We start from the raw sequence: 14718 nt of genomic DNA, 5'->3' as shown, positions 1-14718 counted from the left end.
GACCTCCAACCTTGATCTCAGGTACCCAGGTACTTAATATTTAATTCATTCCTTTCAGACAGAGCTGGAGACATCTTCAGCAATGCTTTATGAGGGATGCAACATCTCTCTGTCTTTTTTCATCTTACATTTTTGTTATCTTGACTATTTAGAGAGCAAGTTCTTTTCAGGCTTGAAACACTTGTCACTGGGTGTTTACACAGGTATAGAGCACTGAGACCATAAGATGAAACACCACCTAGTACAAATTAGAGGATTTACAATAATCAGTCCATACATAGTCTGTTTAATCATATGCACCACACAAATATCTCTGGTTCCTCAGAGGAATTCAAGAAATAAGCATCATGCGCTATTGTTCTGAAGAAAATCCTTTTGATGATCTTTACAAATCAAAGGGAAAAGTTTAATTCAGTTTCTTTAGCTAAGTTGAATAATTACAAGTGTTAATATAATGAAATGAATTAGCCAACTTATGAAAACTCAATTCCTGAATAAGTATATATAGCAGTGGGAGTAGCAGTCTATTTTTCTAATGTTGAGTAAATCAGTCACAGGAGACGTAGTGCCAGATGTAATGGCACTTTTAGTAGCCAAGTGTTATCTAGCTTTGAAATGTCTGTGCAATACAGAACCAGACACAGAATTTGATCCTTGCCAAAGAAGGAAACAAAGCTGGAACTGAATCTGTTTTGAGAAGTTTTCCTCTTGAGTAGTACGCATTGTATTTAATACCTTTCTTTACTTTAAAAAAATCTGTTATTCTATATATCAGGACAAAGAGGACCTGAACCATCTTGAAAGTGTGCATCTTAAATATTAATCTTGTTTTATGAAATAAATCTCACCAAAACTAAGCAAATGTCAATGGTATGATGAATTTGCTTCTTCTGTAGTCATTTCCTTGCAAAACTGCTGAGTTCAGAGCAGTCAGCTACTTTTCTGCATCATGGAATATTACCTACTCACTTTCTAGCTACATCTGCAATGGAGTTTTTGTATCCAGCCCTAAGCCAGGTGAGACTAACTTCTATACCAGGAGTGCTAGCTGTTTCTAAGGGCTCTGATTTGACCAATGTCTTTGACAGAAAAGACTCCACTGTCACCTAAGAAGAGGTGTTGGATAACTTTCTCTGTCTGAGCCCAGGAAACAGAGTCCTTGCCACAGAAAATGAGATGAGGCATCAGTAATGTTATTATACCAAGCACGTACTTAGCTGCAAAATAGATATTGTAAGTCAAACAGAGTTTCATCAGATTCATTACCAGTCCTGTTTTGCTGATTGCTCTTTAACAATCTCTACCCACAGCCCTATTATCTCAATGAAACAGTACGCTCTTGTTTGCAAAGCAAGTTCCCTAAATAGTAGTTGCTGCAAGAAGGACTGCAATGAAAGCTGGATCTATAAAGCCATTAATTGAACTAGCTTTGGGGCACAACAAACATTGTCTTGTTCTGAACTTGCCAAGTTCTATCCCTGGACTGGCCTAGAAGTAGGATGTAAGTATCCCATAAGTACAAAAAGGTGTTATCTGAACGGAAATGCTGCGTCCTCTCTACTCTGAAGTTAATATCATTAGCAGTTCAAATCACCTTGGAGGTAAATGAGTTCCCGTATTGCCTTGGGAGATGAATCCCAAATATATCATCTAATGCTAATAGACAGCATAAGGCTCAGCTACCTGAGAGCAAGTCACTGTGAGTGTGAGAGCCCTAGAGCTGTATCTGCTTGTTTCCACTTCTAGCAGTCCCACAGCACTGTGCAATGTGCATCTGACTTCCTTGGGCATGAGCCAGAGCAGCAGGTCCCACTATAACAGGTGAAAGAGGGAAAGTTCTTGCATCTTGTTTTAACAAGACAGGCCTTTAGCACTGGCCATACCAGTGCTGTCAATCTTGCTTTACACAGTCATTTCTCTGTTTTCCTCAACACAGACAGTCATAGCCAGAAGAAGGTGGCCATACCACCAGAGCCATCAGTATGGCTTTTGGAACTTTTTGATCCTGATAACAGACTTAGCACTTCTACAGTCCTCTGAAAGAAACTTAATGGCCTTCCCAAGGCTTGTGGACATACTGCACTTCTCTATTGGCTTTTTGGAGAATGGAACCACTTTCCCTTATTTCAGAGGGAAAATATTTCATATCTGTTGTCCCTAGAGTCTAAGAGAATGACAGCCCATCCAAGATGGTCTTCCCATCCATATGCTCTGTAGTACAATGAGTCTTACATAGGATTCTCGTAGTGATGGCTGCTCATTTCAGGTGGAGTAACCCTATTTAGGCAATTCATTGAATAGCTGTCAAATATACTTAGATTATGATTTCTGAATCAAAGAGCTTTTTGTTGAGCTTTTATGAGGCTTGAACCCACCCAGAGCTGCTTGCCTTTTTTTTTTTTTTTTAATCTGGAAGGCCTTGTCTCTGTTTCTACGAGCACTTCTTGGAAGCATTTTCAAATTATAAAAAATGCTTCCACTGCGGTTGAAGACATCCTGTCACTCCAGTTAGAGTATGCCTACCAGATTCAAAATGAAAACTGGTCACACCTTTGTGAACACTAATGCTAAATTTTATCTTTGGTGCATAAGGGTTTGGCAGCTGCCACCAGTTTCCACACGAGTCAAATCCTTGTTGTTCTCATGCATGTTACAGAGTTTATCTGTTAGTCATCACAGATCATCATTTATGCAGGTAACCCAAGTCTAAACTTCCCAAGTAGTCAATGAGAATGGATAATGAGGCTCTTATTCAAATATGTGAGAATATGAGCTTTGTGTCAATGTTTACATGAAATATCTGATGAAAAACTAGGACATACTGATACAAAGTAATCTTGAGTGATATGACTGGGTTTACTGGAAAGTAAGAACTTGCAGATGAGTTAAAGTGGCATATTTGTCACGTGGCATATTATTTTTGGTGTCAAAGACATTTCTTTGTCTATATAGCATTTTTAGAATAATCATTGCTGAAAAAATCTGAGTTCATTAGAAAGAATGTGCTGAGTAAATTGCATAATCTTCTATTTCAACATCAGTTACAGGTGTTTTTTGTCTCTACTGAAAATTTCTTCTTGGCAAAGCCAAAGGCAGGATAGAGATTGCCACACAGGACTCTGTTAATTTTCCCCAATCTGCTTCTCTGCTTCAGAGCAAGAATTAATTGCTACTTTTTCTTCCTCTGCCTTCTTAAATTTCAGATTTGTCGATATATTCTTTTATACTTTCCGTATAATATCCTGTTTATTTAGTTCCTTATATTCCAGAAAAAAATGTGCACACTGTGCTTAAACCTGGTAGTTAATGATGAGAAAAGGCACGAGATCAGAGCAATTAGTGAGACACCAATTTTAATTAATTAAATGAGGCCCATTTGTTGGTGTATTTCCTTGGAATATTTCATGTCTTATTTTTCAAAAGAGTGTCTTAAAATCTGGGTATTTTTATAATGTTGGCGTACTCTATTTTGTGTAACAAGTTAGGAAAAACTGCCTATAGCCTTCACTAGAAAATCATATTTCTAAATCACTACATCCTGCTTAGGGATTGTGATTACGAAAGCCATAGGGGTCTCATCATAGGTATTATTTTAGTTTTGCCTCATGAGGTGTATCAATATATACTAGGCACTTTTTAAAAGCTTTGCAATGGTCTAAAATTTAGTAATTATATCTACTTCCACTGAGAAAAGTCAGTCATTATGTATTTTAATGCAGCAAAATATTTGACCTTGAATAACAGATTCCATAAATAGCTATTATAAAAAAATTAGTAAAAGAAATAATAAATAAATTCTTGCTGAGGAGGAATCACAGTTGTACTCTCCAGTGGAGCACACACTCACATGAACATTTCCTACCTTATGGAATTTAAGCAAAGCTTGTTTCTTTCTTTGTCTCCCTTCAAGCCTGTTACAAGAAAAAAGCTACAGTTTTTCACTGCTGGTTAGACATGTAATTTACCAATATATATATGTAAAATATATAATCTCATTGGTCAGAACATATCATATTTGGAAACAGTTACAGTCTCAAAAAGTTATAACTTTTATCAGTGGTAGGCATAATTCATAATTCATTTATTGTTCTAATTCATAGTAGGTTATTGGTGTATCATCAGTGACTTGCTATGTGTCTCTTTTTCTCTGCTGACAGGGAGAACAACCTGAAAAACATTTGGAGTGGAAATACTTTTTTAATTTATTGGTTTTTTTTATCTAGCCCTCCTACTTACTCCTTGTAGTCTGAGGCAGTTTACTTGAAATATTTTCAGGCACAGACAATCTAAAAGGCTACAAATGTTATGCCACCTTTTCTTTCACTTTTTATGGCAGTGGGAGGAGTAAATCCTTTATAAATTAGCTAAATACCTGTGAAATACCTCGAAGCCTTCAGATGTACTTACTAAAGTAATTTCTCACTTATTTTTCACATTATCAGTTCCATGAAGAAAGAAAATAAAAGGAATGAAATAAGATAGGGTCTGGAAAGCACAACTGGGCTAAAATCAGGAAGACTGAGAGGATGAGGAAGGTACAAAAACTGAGAAGCAGATGATAGAGAGGAACATAATAATGTGAGAGGTAGAGCATTGACATGCAGTTAGAAGATGAAAAAAAAAAACAATAAAATCACAACTTTAATAATTTTTTTCTGGAAAACTACAGTTCCTTAAAGAATATTCTTGCAATAAATGAGGAATTCTCAAAATTTTACATGTATGAGTATAGGTATCCTTATCAATAGACTCAAGTCAGGCAGCTCTGGACATTTTCAGTTTATGAAAAGAATAAAATATAAATACAGCAACAATAATAAAATGTGGATAATTCCTGTATCTTCTCCTCAGACTGGAATGGGACACCTGCGTGTTACAAAAGAAGGCCTTCGTCTGGAAGGGGAATCGGAGTTCTTGTTCCCTCTGTATGCCAAAGAAATCCATTCTCGAGTGGTAAGCAGAGAATCTTTCAATAATGCTAAAATAAAATTAATGCAGTTGTGAACAGTTCAATTCAGGCGAAGTCCAGGCATCTGCCATGGAACTCTGTATATATACATATACATATATATATATATATGTGTGTGTGTGTGTAAACACATATTTTTGCATACTTTACAAGCATGATCATTAAGTCAATGTTATCATAGAATCGTAGAATGTTTACGGTTGGAATGGACCTTAAAGATCATCTAATTCCAATCCCCCTGCCTTGGGCAGGAACACCTCCCACTAGACCAGGTTGCTCAAAGCCCCATCCAGCCTAGTCTTAAAAACTTCCTTGTTTTGATGGAGCATCCACAACTTCCCCCTGGGCAACCTGTTGCAGTGTCTCACCACCCTCATAGTGAAAACTTCTTCCTTACCTCTAATCTAAATCTACCCTCTTCCCGTTTTAACCTGTTACCCTTCATCCTATCACTACAAGCTCCTTTAAAAAGTCCCTGCCCAGATTTTCTGGAGGCCCCCTTCAGATACTGGAAGGACACCATAAGATCTCCCCAGAGCCTTCTCTTCTCCAGGCTGAACAACCCCAATTGCCTCAGCCCATCCTCGTAGAGGAGGTGTTCCAGCCCCCTGATAATTTTTGGGGCCTTCCTCTGGACTAACTCCAACAGGTCTATGCCCTTCTTGTGTTCTGATGCTTAGCATGTTCTGACACTAAGGCAAAATTAACATTTTTCTCTTGGGTTTGTGATAAGTAGCTATAAAAGGAATTATAAATGTCACTGTGTATAAGTATTGCTAAAATTTTAAGTATGTATAAAGTTTTTTATTATATTTACAAAGATTTATAATGCAGGCTTCCCTGTGAAACTGCTTATTTTGTTCATTCATCCATTACAGAGTAGTTTCAATACCTCTAAAATTAGCAGATCCTATTGGAAAACTTATGATTTCTCTAATAAGTTCAGGTTTTGGCACATCTAGGACAACAATATTAAATGTATGGTCTCTTTATATATTTATGTATATAAAATCTACAAAACTAATTGTAAAGATTTAGGATTTAATCTTGTTTACATAAACAAAATGTTCTTCTTATTATTGAGGTATAAAAGGAATAACATACTTGGTAAAAGAAAATATTGATCAAGCAGATTAATTTCAAAATAGCACTGAAAATGGATATGATATGAAAGATTTTTATTGAAGTACTGAATTTAGACAAAGGAGGAGAGAATCTCAATTGGTTTTTATTTATCCGTGTGAACTCTGAAGCTTATTCCAGTGAATTTTTTTGTAGAATTTTTCCTGTTTCTGGCCAACAGAATGAATGTTTTTCAGAACTATCATCTGTAACCCAAAGTCTCACAAAATAAAGCCATATTTTATGAAGATTATCATCAACCAACAGGGCATTTCACTGAATAAAGTACTATTCAATGAGTATAAAAGCTGAATATGGCTCTTTCATTGCTTCAGACATAATCATCCTCACCAAGAAGAAAGAGACAGCTATGAACTAGGGGAAAAGTTAGCATTTGCATCACTGTAACGAGAGAAAATGTAAATAGATTTATCAGAATAAGGCTATTAAAATGTTGATTGCTGAAATTTAATTGATATCAACATAGTTTATATCAATTACACCTTTATTTTTCTCTCTTTCTGCAACAAAATCATAGAATGGTAGGGGTTGGAAGGAACCTCTGGAGATCATCTAGTCTGACCCCCATACCAAACAGGTTCACCTAGAGCAGTTTTCATAGGAGCATGTCCAGGCAAGTGTTGAAAGTCTCCAGAGAAGGAGACACCACAGCCTCTCTGGGAAGCTTGTTCCTGTGCTCCATCACCCTCAGAGGAAAAAAGTTCCTTGTGTTCAGATGGAACTTCCTCTGTTCCAGTTTGTGCCTGTTGGCCTTTGTCTTGTCCCTGAGCATCACTGAGAAGAGACAGCCCCATCCCCTTGACTCCCGCCCTTTAGACATTTATAAGTACTGATGAGATTGTCTCTCAGTCTTCCCTTCTGCAGGACAAAGAGAGCTAGGTCTCTCTACTTTTCCTTGTAAGAGAGGTTTCCCAGTCCCCTAATCATCTTCCTAGCCCTCCATGGGACTCTCCAGTAGTTCCTTGTCTCTCTTCAACTGGGGATCCCAGAACTGGATACAATACTCCTCATGTGGCCTCACTAGGGCAGAGCAGAGGCAGAGAAGAACCTCCCTCGACCTGCTGGTCACACTCTTCTTAATGCACCCCAGGATACCACTGGCCTTCTTGGCCACAAGGGCACACTGCTGGCTCATGGTTAATTTGTTATCCAACAGGACACCCACAACCTTCTCCAGGGGGGTTGCTTTCCAGCAGGTCAACCCCTAACCTGTACTGGTGCATGGGGTTATTCCTTCTCAGGAGCAGGGCCTTATACTTGCCCTTGTTGAACTTTATTAGTGACCTCGCTGCAGCAAGCATTTCCAGCAGCAGGAACAGCTCTTAGATAGTGAAATTCCAATACTAAATCTATATTTCTGGTTTTTTTCTTTTGTATTTTCTGCCTCATAGGAAGTGGAAAGCTATTTATATGCTTAAATGAATTTCCCTTGAGTTTGTTTACCAGTAAGACCAGCATATCTCATCCTTAAGAACTCCCTCTGCCCCAAACAATAGTTATTATGCAACGTTAAGCTACCATTCATGCTCTTTTAATATTCCTTCCAGTTCTTAATACGTTTAGCAAATTTAGGAAGAAAGAGGTGTGGCAACATCTAATATAAGCTTAAATGTTTAATGACCCATCCTAATCATTAGTAGCATGCATTAATTAGAGCCTTCAGGCTATTGCCCCTTATGAACTGATAATTCATCAAAGGTTTTTTTGTTTGTTTGCTTGCTTTTTAAAATATTTGAATTCTCTAGAGGCTTAATTGCCTGTAACGATCTCCTGAGTGCCATCTATATGTTTATTCTTATAAAGTTGCTTATTTGTTAAAATTTCTGTTTGTTTGTTAGAGAAATGGGAACTCTCATAGCAGCTTTCTCCCTTGCCCTAACAGCTCTCCTCTTGCAATCTCCTAACAGCTTTTCTTACCTAACGAGGTCTCCAAAATGCTAAGAAAATATGTAGCAGAAAATCTACTTGCTGTGCATCATCTCCAGAGATTATTACAAGTTTATACCTTCATTATGAGTCCAACACAGTGTTGTGGGCAACACCATGGCATCCTAGCTAATACATATCCATGGAAAGATAAAATATGAGAATTTATAAATATGGTACTAGATTTAATTAGTTGAAAACATGTGTGGATGCTGCAGTTCTGTTATATAGTTTTGTTGCACTTAACATCTTCTATTCCAAATTGCTTATTTTTTAAAACAACCAGCCAGAGTCAAATAAACGTAATAAAGATGCCCAGATTTCTGGGTCATTGAGCACATGTACTTAAATGTAATATTTACCTGATCTTTCTCAATCTTCCTTTTCAACTTCATTTTAATAGTTACCATTAATGTTCATTCTAATGTACTGCTTACCTTTTTCCTAAGACTTTTCATTATTTTTGCTAATTTTATTACCTTTCTTTTTTTTATTATATGATTTACAAAATGAGTTTCATTTATTTTGCTCACTTAATGACTTTTTTTGGGATAGCCTGCCTTCCTACTTGTAAGATATTATTTTTTTAAAAAAAAAATATATATGTAAGTTGCACTCCAAATTGTGTATTTCTTCTACCACTGTTATTAGGTAAGTGTTTGAAGTAAAATTCTTCACATAAAATCTGTTCAAAATTCTCAGTTATCTCATCCTCTAAGCATTAAATTACAATAGGAACATGTCTTGGGAGTGATTTTTCAGGGGTTAGCCCTTCAATGTGCTGCATAGTCTCTCTTGAGTCCAGAAAAAGTACCAGAAGCCATATATGTGGAAAAACTTGATCTTTAACAATGCTCCAGTAGTTAGGAAACAATTCAATTATCTAGGAATAAGTATCCCTGCCGAGGTCGCAAGCAGGCAGCTTGCTAATGCCCCCTTTATCTCATGCATTCCCGGGTACTTTGGCAACTGAGGTCTGCTTAGGCACCCTTCCCAGTTACTAAGTTTGTGTCCTTTAGGTACAAAGTATCCTTTGTATGAAAGCACTTTTTCTGCAAAAATCTTCCTCCCCTCTTTTAAAGTCTGCCAGTGTGGCTACAATTTACTGATCCAAATAAATGTGATAAGACTTTTTATGCCCAGATAATTTTCTGATACTTGAAATCAGGTAAAGACAGTGGCCAGTATGATCTCCCTGAAAATCAGCTGAAGACAGTTCGGGTGGTAAACTGAAAAAAAATGGAAGAACCACGCACTCGGTGCCCTCCTTACAGAGTTTTAAGACACTTCAAATGGCCATGAACCAGTTTCATTACTGTCTGTATACCTAGCCTGGGTGCAGTGGACAGCTGTGTCTTTCAAAACAATTTCTTATCTGCTCATGAAGATGAAGAGAAACTTCGGGAGGCTCCAACAGGCCTGAATAACAGAGTTTGAGCAGAAGGTCTGGGTATACACAATGGAAATTGTACATCAGCCAGGAGGAGTTCAACAAGCACAAGACCAAGCCAGGAGTTAACACAAGGGGATAGTTTTATTATGATGAAGTAATTGCATGCTGTCTGAAGCCTAAGAAAGACATGAAATTTTGAATTGCCTACCAAAGGTAGTCTGGATTGTGGTGAGGTGTGGTAGGGATGAATGAAGACACCAATTACACCTGCTCGGCGTGCCCTGGCTTCCATAAGTAGTGCAGGATGATGGATGAGCTCTGGTTGCTCTGCAAGTGTCCCAGCTGTGATGCAACCTGTGAAGAGAGTGAAGTCAAATATGAGTGCCACTGCTTTGTGACCTACATTTGTGATTTTGTATACTGGCACACCAGATGTGGAACAGCACAGGGTTTATTGGACTCAAATCATGGTGCAGGGATGTAGACAGGCAGATGATGCTGATTAGCCTGCTGATGTGCTTCTGTCATCCTTATCGGTGGCGGACAGGGAGACAATTTAATTTAGACGGACACTTATCTGTACTGTCATCTGCTAAAGTCAGCTTTGAGCTAGTCAACCTACCACTTTCTCCATCACCCACTGTCTGAGTTTCCTTGCCAGGAAAGTTGGTGCCCGGTGCTAAAATCAAGTATGGACTATTGAGGAAGCAGAATGCAAATGCATGTATGACAGTATAAATTCACAAAGTGGGGTACTGATACTTTAATGAAATGGCTATCTTCTAGAAGTCTCAATTATATATTGAAATGTAGTAAATGCGGAATTTCGGCATTTTTTTTCCAAAATATAAAATATTGGCAACCATGTTCATTGGGCCAGTAACACAGATTTTGTTCACCTGAAATAATCTCCACAATATTTTTCCTATTTTAAATCTGATATAGTCAAGTAATCAATAATATTTGCCCAGATTATTGGATGACCTATGTGGATGGTTTTGTAGCTGCAAAACTCTTTCAGGGACTGAGCTAATATGAACACTACACTAAATTTTGAAAATTGTTAACAATTCTAATTATTCTGCTGAATCTACTTTTTTCCCTCCATACTTCAGGACTCATCACTACTTCTCCAGTCTACTCACAATGTGACTGTGAATGCTCGCAATTCAAATGGAGAAGTGACAGGCAGATTAAATGTGGGTAAGTGATTTTTCGTTGTTCACCGTTTTGGAAATGAATATTTACAAGGAGCAAATAATTCCTGTTTGAAGAACTATCGTATCAATTCATTGAACAATTTTCAAGCTTCATTATTTTCAAACAAACTTCAAATAAAAAATATAATTTGAAACTTGAAAGGAGCCTGCTATTCCCCTTAAAAATGTATGAGTATGCAATTAATCTCAATTCGGCCTTTAAATGTTTTCAAATCTCTTTTTTAATTCAAGCTATTAATAAAGATCTGAATTATTCCTCTTAAGAAAATGCCCCTAAATATTCATCAAAACTTGACAGTAGCATTCACATCTCATTTTAATAATAATTAAGGGCATGAAACGTACAGTTTCATGTTGGCAGTAAAGTTATTAAATTATTTTACAGTAATTATACAGGGACCATACAAACAAAACCGTGGAAATAAGGCACTTCCATATTTCAGTCTGGAAACATGACAGACCTTTAGGAGGCAGAAGGTGCATTACTTCTCAGCAATGTTTCTGCGTGAACATTTAAATCTTGTTGGGGAAAAAATGTCAGAACTGAAGAGTGTTATAAAATAATTTCTCATTTGGACTTTAGCACCTATAGTGTGACTGAGGTCCGTAAATGAGCAAAAAAGGCAAAAAAGAAGTAATGCCTTCCACAGTTGTCAGCATGATGGAATCACATCATGTAATGTCAGCACGATGGAATCACATCTTAGTACTCAGTTCATCTTATAAATATTAGTTACCGTTGTGAAGGAGCTGTATAGATAAGTTCAGGATCATTCTTAAGATGACAATATCGTGTCACTCATAAGATCATAACAAAAATATCTTTTAACTCACAAAAGATTGTGATTCAAATAACCTGTTAAAGTATTGTAATAAGTTGCTAAGAGTGATTTAAACACCCAGTCTTCAGTAGAAGTAATTCACAAAAGAGATGTGAAACAAATATTTGCTTGAGGAGTTTCTTTGAAATTCGTCACAAGAGTAACAGGACACAAGAATTCTATTACACAAGAATGAAAAGGGTTCCCCTCATGAATCACAGATATTCTAAAATGAAGTAAAATGCAGACAACTTCCACCATGAGCACTCCTGCATGACATACCTCTCACAGGAGTTATCTGGACATTGTACTTCTTTAAAAAAAAAAAAATAACCCTGCAGAACTTGTGTTTTGGACTGTGGTCTATAATTATGCTGCTTTCAGAAGCCTCACTGAATGTAAATATTTAACTACTTGCCAAGAAAAGAATACTTTCAAAATAATCAGCATCATAACTTAAAACCCAAACCAATTGTATGCTTTACTCTTTTTGATTTCAGTATCCCTCTGGATAAGAGATACACGTTTTGTTTGTCTTACTCTTTAAAATAATTTAAAACTCATATATGACCGAAGAAATTCATATTAAAACAAAGTAATTTTTTTTTTTTTTAAAAAAAAAGAAAATTAAAGCCAAAAGGGAAGTGAGATGTTTAGTTCAAGGATTATGGGAATGTGATTGCTTTGGGAATATTTCTGGGAGAAATATGACTTAAAAAAACTATGCTGAGCATCAGACAGCAAGGAAGGAATCTAAGCAAGGCACAGATGTGGGAATGTACAGGATTGAGAGTCAGAGGAAATTAAGAAAGCCATGAAGAGAGATGCTTATAGGCAAGACAAAGCTGTCTACAGAACAGATGGTAACTATTTTCTGTAGAATAGCTCCTGTCTTTAAAATCTTGAATAAAATTCAGACCTCGTTATCAAAGTTTGCTCATCAACCTTCAGTATTAAATATCTAGAACTTTATTGGATAATCCAAGGAGGCAGCTGAAGAAAACTGCTAACCATCATTTCCAAGATTCCTGTTCTTACTATTTCAAATCTTTATTTATTCAATGCTAGAATGAAAACAGAGATGGAGCACCTCTGAGCTATATCCTGAACCATAATAAAGCAAGATAGTGTAAAAAATTATCAACCTTTTTCAATAATGAATGATACAAATATATAATATATAAAAAAGAAACATATAGACTATATAATCAATTACCAAATACTTACGAGCAAGATTGGTATCAAACAGGAAATGATGTTTCACCTTAGGAAGCACATGCTTACAAATACAGCCTACAAGCAGATGGATTATCAGGTTTTGCAGCAGTGTTCTGGTGCCAAATATTAAGAAAGTAGATGAAGAGCAGCATGTTTCCAGCTGTCTTTACTGAAAAGTAGGGCCAGATCTTTAAAAGCTCATGTAAGGAGGCTTCAATATACAGAAGGCCCTAAATTCTGCTTGTAATATGTTGTTTTTTCAGGATTAAAAAAAAAAACAAAAATACAAAACACAGAGGAAAGAGGCTCCTGAAGTCATGCAAAGTCTATGAGAACAGATTCCAGTCGAGTGGACTGCTGATCCTCCTCCTGCTTCAGTCATTTACACCAAGGAGCAGTAACATCAGTAGCTTCAGGTCAGGGTTCAGCTTAAAGTACTTAAAGCTATAGGAAATTTATTTAGAGAGTTGTATTACGAAACTGTTCTGCACTTGAAACACGAAAGCCTCACCACTCAGAAAGCTTGGGAAGATGGTAAAAGTTGGAAAAACTTAGGCAGTCCAAAACCACAATTACAATCAAAATTCTGCCTAGACGCTATTTTTGTGTCCATGACATTAATCTGAAGAGCTGTTACAATGAGAGCATTGGTGCTATCCCACCCCACTTTTTTTCAGAGGAACAACATTCTAAGGAAACAGACAAGTGTCAGTACCTAATACATTGCTTCATTAGCATTAATTGCTATCTATAAACTACTACTTTTCAATGTCAAATAATTTCTCATTTTCTTATCAACATTTTGATATTTCATTTTGAAGTGGTGGTATTTTTTCATCAGAGAAATAATAGGAAGAAAACAGTGTTAATGAAGCATGATGTATGTAAGAGGAGTTAGATAGTGTTTTTACAGGGAAAACCCTGAAGCCAGTTTCATAAACTTGACTTAATTAATGACATTGTAAAATCATTTAGCTTTTACTTCTTTATTTTTCCCAGAAGGCTTTCATTAAAAACTCCATTTTTATCCACGTAGGTTCTTTCTTATCTTTAAGATAAAAGCCAGAACATATTTCTTGAAGATCTTTGTACTGTGGGAAGATGATTATATGCACAACTTTAATTGCTGTCCAGCAGGGTTATAAGAAAGACAGATACAACATAGGTGTAATTAATAGAAAGATAAATTGGAAACTTCATTGAAGTATTTTTGAGGTGATGAAGTCTTCCTATGATCATGAACTTACAGTATTTGTTCCAAGGGGATTAAAGTAGGGATTTTACTTCCAGAGGTATAAAACATTTAGCTACCAATGAATCTGATCATATCAAGACATACATGCTAATTTCGTTTAAAAGTAAAATTTAGTTGATTCAGATCAGACAAAATTAGGAGAATGACAGGTGGCTGCTAAAACATCCTACAGACTTTTTAACCAATCCTCTTTTCTGTTTTCCTGTTTTAAGTGACGGCAGATGTGTCTCTGTTCTATATTAAATGCATATGCATTTTTTGGTCTTTTGTGAGGCCACTGTGTATTTAAACGGCTATAATGTTGAGAAGAATTAAAACAAATAGCATAAAAAAGTAACTAGTTATCAATATAAATTTAAATTAAAGCTACTGAAGTATATTGCCATGAAAACTTACTTGTGGAAAAAAGTAATGTGGTCACTACAGCTGCAATTTAATATTTAAACTCAAATGAAAAGTACCCTCTTCTGAAAAAAAAATAAAAAATAAAATTGATTGTTTATAGACCCCATGTCAGACTTTCTGGTCTGATGTAGAAGTCTTAGATACCCTGGAGCAAAGAACTTATTATTGTCAAATAAGCTGAAGGTCAGAGAGGAAACACCAAATTATATATAATGACAGTATGACTATGTTGTGAACTGAGTCATGCCCCATCTGTTTAATTGTTCCTCTCACATCGTCCTCTGCCCAGATCCAGTAGGCATGCACAGAATACTCCTGAAATACAGTGCTGGAGCTGACCTTGTGAAAATACACTCATGGCTTTCTTT

General features: G+C 36.4%; 1 protein-coding gene across 1 annotated transcript in view; it reads left to right on the top strand.

Moving 5' to 3' along the window:
• LOC103770602 (gamma-sarcoglycan) overlaps positions 1 to 14718 on the top strand; it is a 64538-nt gene that overhangs the window by 33781 nt on the left and 16039 nt on the right. The window contains exons 3-4 of the mRNA XM_008937907.1: positions 4852 to 4953; positions 10547 to 10634. Coding sequence (XP_008936155.1) covers positions 4852 to 4953; positions 10547 to 10634 — 190 coding nt within the window. The remainder of the gene's footprint in view (positions 1 to 4851; positions 4954 to 10546; positions 10635 to 14718) is intronic.

The sequence above is a fragment of the Merops nubicus genome, unplaced genomic scaffold (genome assembly GCF_000691845.1).
Source record: "Merops nubicus isolate BGI_N331 unplaced genomic scaffold, ASM69184v1 scaffold5230, whole genome shotgun sequence".
NCBI lineage: Eukaryota > Metazoa > Chordata > Aves > Coraciiformes > Meropidae > Merops > Merops nubicus.
This window is presented reverse-complemented; position numbering and strand designations above follow the sequence as displayed.